Raw genomic sequence first — 14,385 nt, forward strand, 5'->3', positions numbered from 1 at the left:
TGCAATAATAAACAACCTTCAAATCCCAATGGCTTAAAGGAGCAAGAATGTATTTATCTTATGCCTCATGACCGCTAATTTGTGTCTCATTCTCATCACTCGAGGACTCAGGCTGAGAGAGGGTCTGTTCCTGTGGCAGGGGGCAGGAAATGGGGCAATGTATGCACTGCTCTGAAAATTTCTCCCAGGGCGTGACACACGTCACTTCTGCTCATGTTTCATTGGTCAGAAATGCAGTTTGACAGAAGACAGGTGAAGGCTGGAGAAAAGGGTGGGATGATGCATGCATATTTAGGGCCCGGACAAAGACCAGTCAATAGACCTACAAGTAAAATCTCCCACCTGCCGGCATTTTGAAGGATTCTCTGGGCTCCTCATTATTGGCCTGGAAGGTGTGCATAAATTAGAAGAACTCCAGGAGCTAGAATTTGGCAGAGGATTCTCATACAATCAACCTCTGAGCATCACACAGCAATCCCTCCCAAGCATCTTACTGAAGCAACTTGTAAGTATTTTTTTTTCTAACCCCATCCTTCACTAGGTCTGTTTATTCTAATAATTTAAAAAATGCAGAGGGAATTAAAAAAAATTAATGTGTATTTATTTTTGAGAGAGACACGCACAGCATGCAAGCGGGGGAGGGGCAGAGAGCGAGGCAGACACAGACTCTGAAGCAGGCTCCAGGCTCGGAGCCGTCAGCACAGAGCCTGACGCGGGGCTTGAACCCACGAACTACGGGATCATGACCTGAGCTGAAGTCAGACAGTTAACCGACTGAGCCACCCAGGCGCCCCAAAACCCAGAGGGAATTTTGTCTCTTTGGTGTATCATGTGACATAGGTTAGCACAGTTGGAAAAAATCACGTTATGTGAATTCTGTTTCTCAGGACACAATTGTAGAAAGAAGATGCTGCAATACATATACAAAGTGTTTTGGAGAAGATGGGCACCGGGGTGTTGGTGGGAACCCTGGGAACAAGGTGAGAGTTTGTTGGGCGTGGACGGTGGGGGGAGAGAGGTGACGTTTCAGCACCGCTAGGTACCGGGCCCCGTGTTCTGTCTTTAACATACCTTTGCTAATTCTACCCTCTTAATAAACCTTCGAGGTGAATATTATTTTTACGGGTGTGCAATAGAGGCTTAGAGAGGGAACATTACTTTCCCAAAGTCACACTCTTACGAAGAGGCATTTGGGGATTTAAGCCCCTTTGTCCACCTGACTCCAAGTCTCACGTTCTTTCCACTCTCTTATGCTGTCTCCTTACATTTATTTGACAAAAAATTTCACAAACAAATTTCACAGCCTCTACTGCTGCACAGAAGTTTTCGCTTGTCTGCAGAATTTTCACTTGTGCCTCCTCTGCCTTCTTTACAGTGGTTAGTACTTCTTTCCCTCTGAGCTAACTAACCTTCTGTTGTAGAGGATTAAACTGAGGAAAGATACAATTGCTTTCTTTGTTCAGTAGTGGTCATTTTACATCTGCCTGTTAACTCCATGGTGAAGTGATAGAAAATTACCATGTCCCACTTTAATTTTTTTTTTATTAAAAAAATTACCTTAATGTTTACTTTTTTAAGAGAGAGAGAGTGCACATGAGCGGGGGAGGGGCAGAGAAAGTGGGGGACAGAGGATCTGAAGTGGGCTCTGTGCTGCAAGCAGATAGCCCAATGTGGGGCTCGGACTCATGAACTGAGATCACAACCTGGGGCAAAGTTGGACGCTTAATTGACTGAGGCACCCAGGCTCCCCTAACGTGTCCCACTTTTAAAGGAGAATAAATCTCATTAAAAATGGTCCTCATTTATCTACGAGGTTCCCTCGCCCACAAATGACAGCTTTATGATGGGATAATCACAAATCCTCCTGTAAGATTGAGTTAAACCCATTGACTTTGCCCATCTTTTTACATTCCCTCTTTGGAAGATATTTTGTGAGGTTGTTGGAATGAGCTCTTACTGACTTTGCAGGTCAATCGTGATTTAGAAGAGTATAAAGTATATGATTACTTTTAAAGAAAAATTGTAGTTATTCCCTACTACTAGATTTTTCCCCCTTGTGTTGTTCTTAGGTATCAGACTGGAGAATTAGGAAATCAAGCTTGGGAACCTCTTGACATATGTTTTTTTGTTTTGTTTTGTTTTGCATCTCAAGGACTCTGCCTCACAGGCCAAAGATGGGAATGCTTTGAATAGTTGACTTCTCTGCTCTTTCTGTCTTAAGAAGTCAGTGATTGGTTGGTTGCATCGACATTCATGTCTTTGTTGAGCCCAAAGAGAATACGGCTCCTATATCTTATTGCCCAGTTTTTCAATCAAATAAGCACATCTGGCTATAAATGGCAAGCCAAACTTCCTTGAGAGGAAATAGTTTATGTGTTTAGTTATCTCAGAAGAAGTAAAAAAGAGAGCGAGGAAGAGACTAAACATCTGAGTCATACAGAAATAACCATTTCTCATAAGCAATAGGGCAGTAACACCTTTGCTTACTGACTTTTTGTAGAACAAGGTCAAAGGCCTCTTTAAGAGTAACAGTGTTCCTCAAACATTTAGCTAGAAGTTAGCTTTGGCTTGGATTTTCATGATAAAATGGCTTAAAAAGTATTTTAGAAAAATAAAAGTCGGTTGATGTGCCAACTCTTAAGAAAAACAGATATTCAAGACAGGCCAGAAATACTTGTTTCTGTATGTCTTTACACACTGTGCTCAATGTTTAGTAGATTCCCGATATCATGTCAACTCCATGAGACAAGGGTATCTGTTAGTAACAATTCTTATGTCCTTTGGCTTTGAGGGAAGAATTTAGAATCCAAGTTACTTCTTTTGATTTCTTTTTTTCTCAGGGAAAGAAGGGTGCTGACGGGTTGCCCGGTCATCCTGGTGAGGAAGGGGGACATGTAAGTACTGAATCTGATTTTTTTTCTTGGAAGGCATATGGTAAAATGGGTCAAATATTAGAAACACTTAACTGCACTTGAGCCATGAGTTTTTTTCTCATCTATACCATTTAAAATGGGTTTAAAAATATCTTCATGAAAATAACCGTTTGTTATAACAAATGTTAGGGGGACAGGCTCCAGCAGGTGTTTAGTGATGAAGTGTGGTCATTTTAATCTGAATTTGAGGTAACTTAAAATGTGGTCTGTGTCTGATGAGTATGTATATAATAGTAGTTGTTAATTGTGAGCTAAATTGCAGGCAATTTGTTAGTATCAATGAGATCGCAATGTTGGTAAGTAGTTTGACAAAATATAATGAAGAGAATCAAGGCCATTCTTGTAACAAGATCACTCGGATGCCTCCTGGGTGGTCGAAAGGTGATAGAGTTGTAGTTACCCACAAATAGTTTGCACATAACCCTGCCTATATCCCTGGGCACGGGAAAGTTAGCTGTCACGTGATTAGATGTGGAGAAAAATGCATACTATAGGGAGAATTGTTGGCTAAGGGACTGGAAGGTGGTAGGGACCGTCTTTATTACACCGTGTAAACATCAAAAGGATGTTGGGATGCCATAGGTTTCAGTTAATTTCAAATTGTGGAAAACCCCTTTACCACAGGTATCTATTTTAAGGTTGATTTGTATACACCACTGGTTCTCAAACTTTCGGTCCCAGGAAACTCTCGAAGGACCTCAAAGAACTTTTGTTGATGTAGTTTCTGTCTATTGATCATTACCATGGTAGAAATCAAAACTGCCAGAATTTTAAATTATTTATTTATTTTATTCCCCCCAAAGAAAAACAAGCCCTTAATATAAGTGACCTCTTCCTTTGTGAAGAATAACTACATTTTCCAAGATGAAATAAGTGCGTGAGAGGTGTGGCATTGTTTTTACATGGTTTCAACGTCCTGCTTCTTAGAAGACAGCTGGATTCATATGCCTGCGTCTGTGTTCAGTCTGTTGTGATATCACTTGGTTTGTGGTTTCTTAAAAACTCTGCTGTACACTTCGGAGAGAATAAGAGTAAGAAAATAAAATAGCATCTTCGTGTAATTAGGAAAGTAGTTTTAACTTTCTGAGCACCCCCTCCCAAAGGGTGTTGGGGGCCTGAAGTGTCCTTGGACCATACATTTCAACTTGCTGGGATAGTCAAGCATTAGTGTTCTTATTGCCCAGTTAGAGTTTCACATTGTTTTATTGTTCTAAACATTTAGGCTGCTGGAACTTGGAAAATCAACAGAAATTAAGAAAAGAAATGCAGCTGCTGAGACCTATATAAGCTGATTCATTTCTTTGATTATATTTGTTGGAGAACTGCTCGACTTTTCTCTCTTTAGTTTGCCTCAGTAATTAGTCTTAGATGTTAGAAATACATTCAGAAATGTGGGCTGTGGATTTTTGCAGTTTTGTTCAGGTATGGTGAAAATATTTTTTTCCCCATTTTAATGATGTTTTAAACATTCTTTTAAGTGTTAGTTTTGAAAAATATATATGTATGTATGTATCTGAGAGAGAGAGAGAGAAAGAGAGAGAAAGAGTGTGAGCAAGGGAGAAGGGCAGAGCGAGAGAATCTTAAGCAGGCTCAGCATGGAGCTCAATGTAGGGCTCGATCCCACTACCTAGGGATCATAACCTGACTCGAAATCGGGAGTCCAGTGCTCAATCGACTGAACCATCCAGGCACCCCAAATGTTATTTTATTTTTTCTGCTTGGCCTGTGGTTCAATGAGTCTGGCTAAATTTAAGACAATAATTTAGGGCCTGACCAACTGATTAGTGTCATTGACACCAATTTCAGACAAATAAGATATAAACAAGCCCTTGTCTGTGTAGAGTAAGAGGCAATTTTGTCCCCCTTCTCTGCTCTGTTAACATCCTAAAACAAAGATGGTTTATAAAGACTCTAGTACAGAGCTAAGAATATAGTGTGAACGATATACATAATTTTATACATTTAAAATTTCATAGTAATTATTTTAAAGACAATAAAAATAAATAACTGAAGTTAATTTTAATAATAAATTTTATTTAATCCAGTCTATCCAAAATATAATTATTTCAACAGGTAATTAATATAAAAATTGATGAGATTTACTTTTTAATGTTTATTTATTTTTGAGAGACAGAGGGTCAGAGCATGAATGGGGGAGAGCCAGAGAGAGAGGGAGACACAGAATCTGAAGCGGGCTCCTGGATCTGAGCTGTCAGCACAGAGCTTGATGCGGGCCTTGAACCCACGAACCGTGAGATCATGACCTGAGCCGAAGTCAGGTGTCTAACCGACTGAGCCACCCAGGCGCCCCAATGAGATCTTACTTCTTAAAATATACTGTCTTTGAAATCCTGTGTGTATCTTATACCTACAGCCCATCTCAGTTTGGACTAGACACATTGCAAGTGCTCAGTAGCCATGTGTGGTATATATGGCTCTAGTAGGTGCCATTTTCTTTTTACTGCATTTCTCACGAGAGAAGGTGACAGAATATGTTGTCCTCTGAATGGCTTTTAATATTGTTTCCCCCCAAAGCAGGTCACACTGGTCTGCTCAATGGCCAAGACGGCTCTTTGCAGATGGCAGGTTCCAAAATGGGGCTATAATTTGTAGATTCAAATTGAAAGTATATAATGACAAATAGTTAATTCGTTGTTCCACTTATCTATTACTCCTCTTTCCACAACACCCCCCTCAAAAAAAAAAAAAAAAAACCAGTGGTGTAAAACAACAATCATTGTATTACATCTATGGACTCTGTGGGTGGGGAAGCTGAAAAGGAAAGAGCGGATGGCTCTCTGCTAGGTGCCTGAGGTCTCAGCTGGGCTGACTGGGCAGCTGGATGACCCCTGCAGAGATGACTTCCCCTCCAATGCTCTGGAGCTTGGCTGGGATGGCAGAAGGATGGACCATGGTGGTCCAAGGACAGGTATGGTGGCTGGTTCTAAGAGGGAGCACCCACCAAGGAGGTTCCATCCTGAGAGGGAGCATTCCAGGAGATCAAGGCTGAAGCTCAAGCCTTCTGAGGGAGCCTCAGAAGTCAAGTGGTAACTTTTCTGCCTCATTCTATTAGGTGCAAACAAGTCCCTTACCCCAGACCAGATTCAAGAGGGATGGGGGTGGGGTGGGGATTAGATAGATCCTTTCTCTTGTTGGGGGAGTGGCAAGGTCATATCCAGAAGAGCCCTGAGATTTTGTTGTGGTCATCTTTGGAAAATACCATCTGCCAGACTCGTATGTAAATTCTATATATTTTCAAAATGTACCTAGTATGAGGTGGTGGTTTAAATATGCATTGGTTACATACCAAAGCCTTACATATCGAATTAGTCAGATTATCTAGGGTCCCCAAGAACAGCTATGTAACTTCAGCAGCAACAAAACCAGCTAACATTCGTTGAGACCCTCATATGTGCCAGATGCGTGGCTAAACATTTTATATACATTTCCTCATTTCATCTATAAGATATTACTGTTATTCTCATTTCTCATAAAGTAACTTGAGCCAGCCTAGCATTTGAACAGCTTTCAGCACAGCTTTTGATGACGTTATTCTTTCCACGAAATCATGGCTATAGTTGATAGCTTTAAACAACTACTGTGAACAAATGAGGGATCGATTTTTAAGCAGGATAGAGCTTAGTATCTGAACGAAAAACACAGTAAGCCCAAATTTTATCTTCGAAACCATTAGACATATGTGCTCATTATAAGGCAATTCCTGTTTTCTCATGAGAACATCCGAAAAAATGCTTTTGCTCAATTAGAATATATGAACTTTGAGGAACATAGGTGGCAAGTGTCTACTTAAAACATTTAACTTATTTAGCTATACACATACTTTAAAGTCTTTCATTATGTAAAATGATGTAAGAAATTCTGCTTTTTCTCTCTTTCTCATATTTTCTCAGATCATTAAAAATTCTTCCCACGGAGTTTCTATATCAGTTTTTGCAGCACTCCTAGAGTCTCTTTTATGACTGTCTTATCTGGTTTTCTAGAGTCTGTTGTGTTCACTTCTATCTAAGTTATTTAAGATAAACCACTTTTTAAGCCTGTTTATAAAGGCTGTCATTGCAAATTTCAGTTTTAGCTTCAAAAGCCCAGTGCCTCATTTTTCTTGTGGGAATATCTTTATGGTCTCCACAGTGTAATCATGAATTCTATTGCTTAGAAAAGTGATTTTTAAAAATCTCGTTTGCATGGCTTCTAACGTCCGAAATTGCGAGGTCTCACTTTCAAATATGATGAATAAGTAATCTCTGTTAGATTTCTTTACTTCCTTTGTTTTTCTTTTTTAACTGATCTGGTAGGTGACATCCATAGGGATCCTAGAAATATCTTAACACTGACTGGGTGTCACTACTATGCTGTTCAAAGTGAAGCAATGGAGAAAGTACTTTGAAATATGAGAATCTTTGTGAAGACTTTGTGAAAATTCAAGTTTAAGAATACTCTTTCTCTGAGGAATAATTTTGGGCAAACACATACCTGATCATGAATGCACGGCAACTGAAACTTTAGGAACTGTGAGTAGAAGTCATAAGAGTCAGCTTTTTGCTTTTTCTTCACAATTTCCTTGCAAGTGTTTAGTCGTGGCAAAATATACATAACACTTGTCATCTTAACCATTTTCAAGTGTACAGGTCGGTGGTATTAAGTCCAGTCATGCTGTTGTGCAAACCACCGTGCATCCCCAGAACTCTTTTCATCTTGCAAAACTGAAACTCTGTCCCCATGAGCCCCTCCCCGCTAGCCTCTGACGAACACCATTCTACTTTCTGTCTGTATGAATTTGGCCCCGCTAGGTCCTTATAAAGTGGGAGCAAACAGTATTTGTATTTTTAGCTCATTTCGTTTGGCATGATATCCTTAAGATTCATTCGTGTTGCAGCCTGTCAGAATCTCCTTCCTTTCTAAGGCTGAGTACTATCCCATTGCATGGATATGCTGCGTTTTGTTTTTCTGTTTATCTGTTAATGGACACTTGGGTTGCTTTCGCCTTACGGCTGTCGTGAATAATGCTGCTATGAATATGGGTGTGCAAATATCTCTTTGAGACACAGCTTCCAATTCTTTGGGGGTATATACCCAGGAGTGGAATTGGGAGATCATACGGTAATTCTGTTTTTCGCTTTTTTGAGAGACTACTGTATGTTTTCCATGGCAGCTGCACTCTTATAGCCCCACTAACGGTGCATAAGGGTTCCAGTTTCTTCACATCCTCTCCAACACTTGTGTTTTTTTTTGTTTTGTTTTTGTTTTTGATGATAGCTATCCTTAGCGTGTTTTGTTTTATTTTGTTTTGTTGAGAATAAATTTTAAGAATTTTCCCTTTGTGTCCCTGCTTTGTTAGGGACATTTGTTTTGTAGGTAACTATTTTCTGATAAAGGCAACAACCAATTATTCATGACTGATAAGACTATATAGTGCAATATTGTAAGTGGATATGTTAAAATTAGATTGTCCAGATGAAACGTAAACACCATACATTGAACCTAAAAATGTGGATAGCTAGGAAGAAGGGGGAGAATAGACGTTGACTTGGCATCTACTGTGCGTTAGGTTTTGCATTCGGCATTTTATACACATTATGACATTTAGTCTTTCTCTCAACCCCCTCCAGATAAGTGCTAATACCTTTATTTTATGGATGTAGAGTTCAAAACTCAGAGAGCGTGACTTTTAAGGTCAGACAGAGATGGTTGTTGATGTGCCCAAATCCATGTCTGTCTGATGCCAAGACCTCTCCTTTTCTCATCATCTCTTGCTATCTAATTATAAAACACCTCATGTGTCTAATCTATATGACTTGTGAAGTACTTTCAATACAGTATCTCATGCATGCAATACAACAATCCTGTGAATGGGCAGAATCAGTATTACCCAGATCCATATTTTGTAAATGGAGAAAATTGTAATTCATAGAGTCATGTGCTCATCCAAGCTCACAAAGCAAATTAGAAGCAGAACTAGGACTTGAACCTGGGACCTTTTCATTTTTGATCCAAAGTGTTTCTCACTTTACCATGTTCTCTTTTACTGTCCTGGGCAGCTTATGTGGTGAAGTTATCTAACATTTTTAAATCAAAGTGAGATTATATTTGTAGACTCTTTTGATGAAAGCTCACAGGCCATACAGTACTTTCTAATTTATAATTAATTAATTTGGCAAAAAGGCATGCTATTTATCATTCTCTTCCCTATCCAATACCTAGATCAAAAGATTATGTTCACTAATATAATTTAGGCAGTCATTCTTCAAATTCGGAATGGATGTCCTGAGGGCTGGAAACCCAGAGATAAATAAGTGAGTCCTTGTCTCCTTAGAAGCTCTCCATATAGCAGGAAACACAGAAACAGGTAATAACACACAGTGTAACAGAAAAATCGTCTCAGAAGAGGACGTGACGTATGGCTTATACCTTAGGAATGGGTAGGATTTCACCTAGAAGAGAAAGAGTTAAATAGTGGTTTATTCTTTGTGGGCTCACAAGGAAACCTTTATCCAATTTTAGCTGCCTGAAGGCAGTGTTCAGACACACCTTCTGTTTTGTTTGAATTCCGAAGTGGCTTGAATGAATTGGTCAAAAATATAGATAAGGCTGATTTGTATGATTTGGGGTTGTCAATATGGGCAGTTGACAGATAAACATTCTGATTACCTTGCAGGTGATCTGATCAGGTCTTTGAGGATGTAGAAGTAATTGGAAGGACAGCACCATATTTTAGTCATTCTGACGGTCACTATTGCTGATTCAAATCAGTTGGGTGATGATAGAGATAGTTGCTTGACTCTTTCTGTGTGTATTTTTATTCCACAGGGAGAAAGAGGCCCCCAAGGTCTTCCTGGACCCCTAGGTGAGGAAGGATGCCCGGGTATGAGAGGACCTAAGGTGAGTGTGGACCTAAAGCTGTGGAATTCTTTCCCTATCCCGGCTTTATCCCTTGAGTTTGAGGAAAATCTTAATTCTTCAACATAGAATTTTAGCTCCTTCCCAGTGTAGGGTTTCCCAGAAGTAGAGCCTGAGAAAAGGAGTCAAGTGCAAATAGTTCATAGGGAGGGGATCTCAGTAAATACTATCAAGACAGGAGAGAATTTAGGGAAAGGGCGTGGCCTAAGAAGGGTATGGTTTCAATTAGATCACCACTGTGGGTAGATAGAGCCTCGTCCTGCTAAGGAACTGTGTGAGCCAGTGTTGAACTTGCACCTCGATGTTACCCCATCCAAGCGGTGAGAGAGCTGGGATATATATGCACCAAATCCTATCAAGCATTAGTTGCAAGCTGGTCCCAGTGGATATTAATTCCCCAGTACTTCTGGCTTGTCTTTTGTGTGGACAGGCTCCAGTGCCAGAAAAAAGCCCTCAGGAAAAGACATAGTGCTGGTGGTTGGAAGGGGGTTTGAGAATACTGAAATTTTAAAGCCTAAAGCAATAATGGGTGGGGCTCCCTTTTCAGTGGTGTCGTCAGTGTCTCTTCACCTTCCAGGATTAGAGAATCTCCTTGAAGAAGGCCAGAAAATTTTCTCTACAACTCAGAGTCCTATGGAGAATTTTTCTGACCAAAGTTACCGTATTCTGTACACTTTTAACAAGTTACTCTTTCAGTTCATTTGTGCGGTTGTTCCTGGAAGCCTTCTCACGCTTGTTAGCCAGTGTACTCTCACTTTTGTTTGAAAAAAATACGATTCTTCTATTAATAAGCGGCAGGTCGCTGTCATTTCCTGCTCACCCCTGCTATGTGAGGAATTACCAATGTGATTTTTATCAAAGTCACACTCAAAGGGGAGCAGTAGTAATCAAGGTGCTATGATGTGCATTGTAGTTGCTGGAGACGAAATCTCCATTTTGATCTACTAATTAATTGCCTTTTCTTGGATTTGGGGAATATATGGTGTCCTAAGAGAGAAAAATCTTATTCAAACTCAATTCTTTTCATTTTTTTCCCCCTAACTTTAGGGAGCAAGAGGATTTTCAGGAGAGAAGGTAGGTGACCTTCCTTACCCTTCTTAAACGGGAGAGCAATTTCTGTGGGAAACAGTAACAGGTCACTTGCTTTTCCTTTGCTTGAGTGAGGTGAGCCTCCAAACTTTCTGACAAGGGGATATGTCAGATGATATTAACAGCCAAACTGCTATGCCAATAAATGGCTATTTGTCAGGTATGTATTTCATATTTAAGGCAGGGACGTATATAATTTTCATGCCCTGCTAACTCTATAACAATTGAGCTACCATATTCATCATATGCTCTGGGAGAGTTGGTCCTGAATTCAAGGTGTGGCAGGGAGGAGTCTGGTCAAGCTGAGTATCAAATGGGAGATGGACGCCAGGACAGGGTTGGTAGGAAAGGAGCTGCACAATAAGGGAATGACTTTACATTCAGATTCAGAAGCAAAGTATCCATTTGCTCATTCGTGCACTCAGGAAATATTTTTGTAGGTACCCATTCTGTTCCCCACATTATCGTTGAGAGTGGTTACAAAGTGATGGACAAGACAGACAAGGGCTGACAGAACTTTACTCCTATCTCCTGGTACTACAGATTCACCCATGTGGCTTGTGGCAAATACATTGCATAATTTTAGTATGAGAGTTTGGTGTGCTTATTTTCATGCACTAACTCAGCTGTCTTTTGGTTTAAAAAAAGTGCCTGACATGAAAAGATGCTCAACGTTGCTCCTCATCAGGGAAATACAAATCAAAACCACACTCAGATATCACCTCACGCCGGTCAGAGTGGCCAAAATGAACAAATCAGGAGACTACAGATGCTGGAGAGGATGTGGAGAAACGGGAACCCTGTTGCACTGTTGGTGGGAATGCAAACTGGTGCAGCCGCTCTGGAAAACAGTGTGGAGGTTCCTCAAAAAATTAAAAATAGATCTACCCTATGACCCAGCAATAGCACTGCTAGGAATTTACCCAAGGGATACAGGAGTGCTGATGCATAGGGGCACTTGTACCCCAATGTTTATAGCAGCACTTTTAACAATAGCCAAATTATGGAAACAGCCTAAATGTCCATCAACCGATGAATGGATAAAGAAATTGTGGTTTATATACACAATGGAGTACTATGTGGCAATGAGAAAGAATGAAATACGGCCCTTTGTAGCAACGTGGATGGAACTGGAGAGTGTTATGCTAAGTGAAGTAAGTCATACAGAGAAAGACAGATACCATATGTTTTCACTCTTATGTGGATCCTGAGAAACTTAACAGAAGACCATGGGGGAGGGGAAGGAAAAAAAAAGAGAGAAAGGGAGCCAAAACATAAAAGACTCTTAAAAACTGAGAACAATCTGAGGGTTGATGCGGGGTGGGAGGGAGGAGAGGGTGGGTGATGGGTACTGAGGAGGGCACCTGTTGGGATGAGCACTGGGTGTTGTATGGAAACCAATTTGACGATAATTTTCATATTAAAAACAAAGTGCCTGAAACTTGATTTCCTCATGCGGATGGTAGGAATGAATCAACTATTCCACATGCATAATATGCATTTTATTTGGCTGGCAAAACTCTGGACTTTTTTTTTTTTTCAAAAAATGCTTTTTAATAAATATGTTAACTGTCATTCTGAAATAGTCAGTAAAGCGAAGGGCCCACGAGTTGGAAGTGATGGAATATTTGAGGAGATGTCACCACACCACGGCCAGTGTTTAGTCTTATCCAGTTAGCATCAATTTATCAGTTCTTAAGGACTTTCCTTATTGTAAGTTTCCCCAAATGCATGCATGTGGATGCACTCCCATTTAATTCCTCCTTAATCTGGGCTCTTCTAAGTTTCCATTATGCGAATTAATTCAGGCATATTTGTCTGTCTTTTTAAAATAAAAAAAGTCTGGCACAAAAACAGACACACAGACCAATGGAATAGAATAGAAACCCCAGAACTAGACCCACAAACGTATGGCCAACTCATCTTTGACAAAGCAGGAAAGAACATCCAATGGAAAAAAGACAGCCTCTTTAACAAATGGTGCTGGGAGAACTGGACAGCAACATGCAGAAGGTTGAAACTAGACCACTTTCTCACACCATTTACAAAATAAACTCAAAATGGATAAAGGACCTAAATGTGAGACAGGAAACCATCAAAACCTTAGAGGAGAAAGCAGGAAAAGACCTCTCTGACCTCAGCCGTAGCAATCTCTTACTCGACACATCCCCAAAGGCAAGGGAATTAAAAGCAAAAGTGAATTACTGGGACCTTATGAAGATAAAAAGCTTCTGCACAGCAAAGGAAACAACCAACAAAACTAAAAGGCAACCAACGGAATGGGAAAAGATATTTGCAAATGACATATCGGACAAAGGGCTAGTATCTAAAATCTATAAAGAGCTCACCAAACTCCACACCCGAAAAACAAATAACCCAGTGAAGAAATGGGCAGAAAACATGAATAGACACTTCTCTAAAGAAGACATCCAGATGGTCAATAGGCACATGAAAAGATGTTCAGCGTCGCTCCTTATCAGGGAAATACAAATCAAAACCACACTCAGGTATCACCTCACGCCAGTCAGAGTGGCCAAAATGAACAAATCAGGAGACTATAGATGCTGGAGAGGATGTGGAGAAACGGGAACCCTCTTGCACTGTTGGTGGGAATGCAAATTGGTGCAGCCGCTCTGGAAAGCAGTGTGGAGGTTCCTCAAAGAATTAAAAATAGACCTACCCTATGACCCAGCAATAGCACTGCTAGGAATTTATCCAAGGGATACAGGAGTACTGATGCATAGGGGCACTTGTACCCCAATGTTCATAGCAGCACTCTCAACAATAGCCAAATTGTGGAAAGAGCCTAAATGTCCATCAACTGATGAATGGATAAAGAAATTGTGGTTTATATACACAATGGAATACTACGTGGCAATGAGAAAAAATGAAATATGGCCCTTTGTAGCAACGTGGATGGAACTGGAGAGTGTGATGCTAAGTGAAATAAGCCATACAGAGAAAGACAGATACCATATGGTTTCACTCTTATGTGGATCCTGAGAAACTTAACAGGAACCCATGGGGGAGGGGAAGGAAAAAAAAAAAAAAAGAGGTTAGAGTGGGAGAGAGCCAAAGCATAAGAGACTCTTAAAAACTGAGAACAAACTGAGGGTTGATGGGGGGTGGGAGGGAGGGGAGGGTGGGTGATGGGTATTGAGGAGGGCACCTTTTGGGATGAGCACTGGGTGTTGTATGGAAACCAATTTGTCAATAAATTTCATATATTGGAAAAAAATAAATACACACTGGAAAAAAAAATAAAATAAAAAAAGTCAATGACAAAAGGACCATCTTTAAAAATTTTTTAAATGTTTATTTTTGAGTGAGGGAGGGAGACAGAGCACAAGGGGGAAGGAGCAGAGAGACAGGGAGACCCAGAATCCGAAGCAGCCCCCAGGCTCTGGGATGTCAGCACACAGCCCAACGTGGGGCTTGAACTCACAAA

General features: G+C 40.4%; 1 protein-coding gene across 1 annotated transcript in view; it reads left to right on the forward strand.

Annotated features, from left to right (window-relative positions):
* The window catches only part of LOC115522808 (collagen alpha-4(VI) chain-like), a 132,557-nt gene that overhangs the window by 58,203 nt on the left and 59,969 nt on the right, over positions 1–14,385 (forward strand). Inside the window, 5 exon segments of the mRNA XM_032594575.1 lie at positions 360–505; positions 888–980; positions 2,841–2,894; positions 9,759–9,830; positions 10,896–10,922. Coding sequence (XP_032450466.1) covers positions 360–505; positions 888–980; positions 2,841–2,894; positions 9,759–9,830; positions 10,896–10,922 — 392 coding nt within the window.

This window comes from Lynx canadensis, chromosome C2 (assembly GCF_007474595.2).
Source record: "Lynx canadensis isolate LIC74 chromosome C2, mLynCan4.pri.v2, whole genome shotgun sequence".
In the NCBI taxonomy this organism is placed as follows: domain Eukaryota; kingdom Metazoa; phylum Chordata; class Mammalia; order Carnivora; family Felidae; genus Lynx; species Lynx canadensis.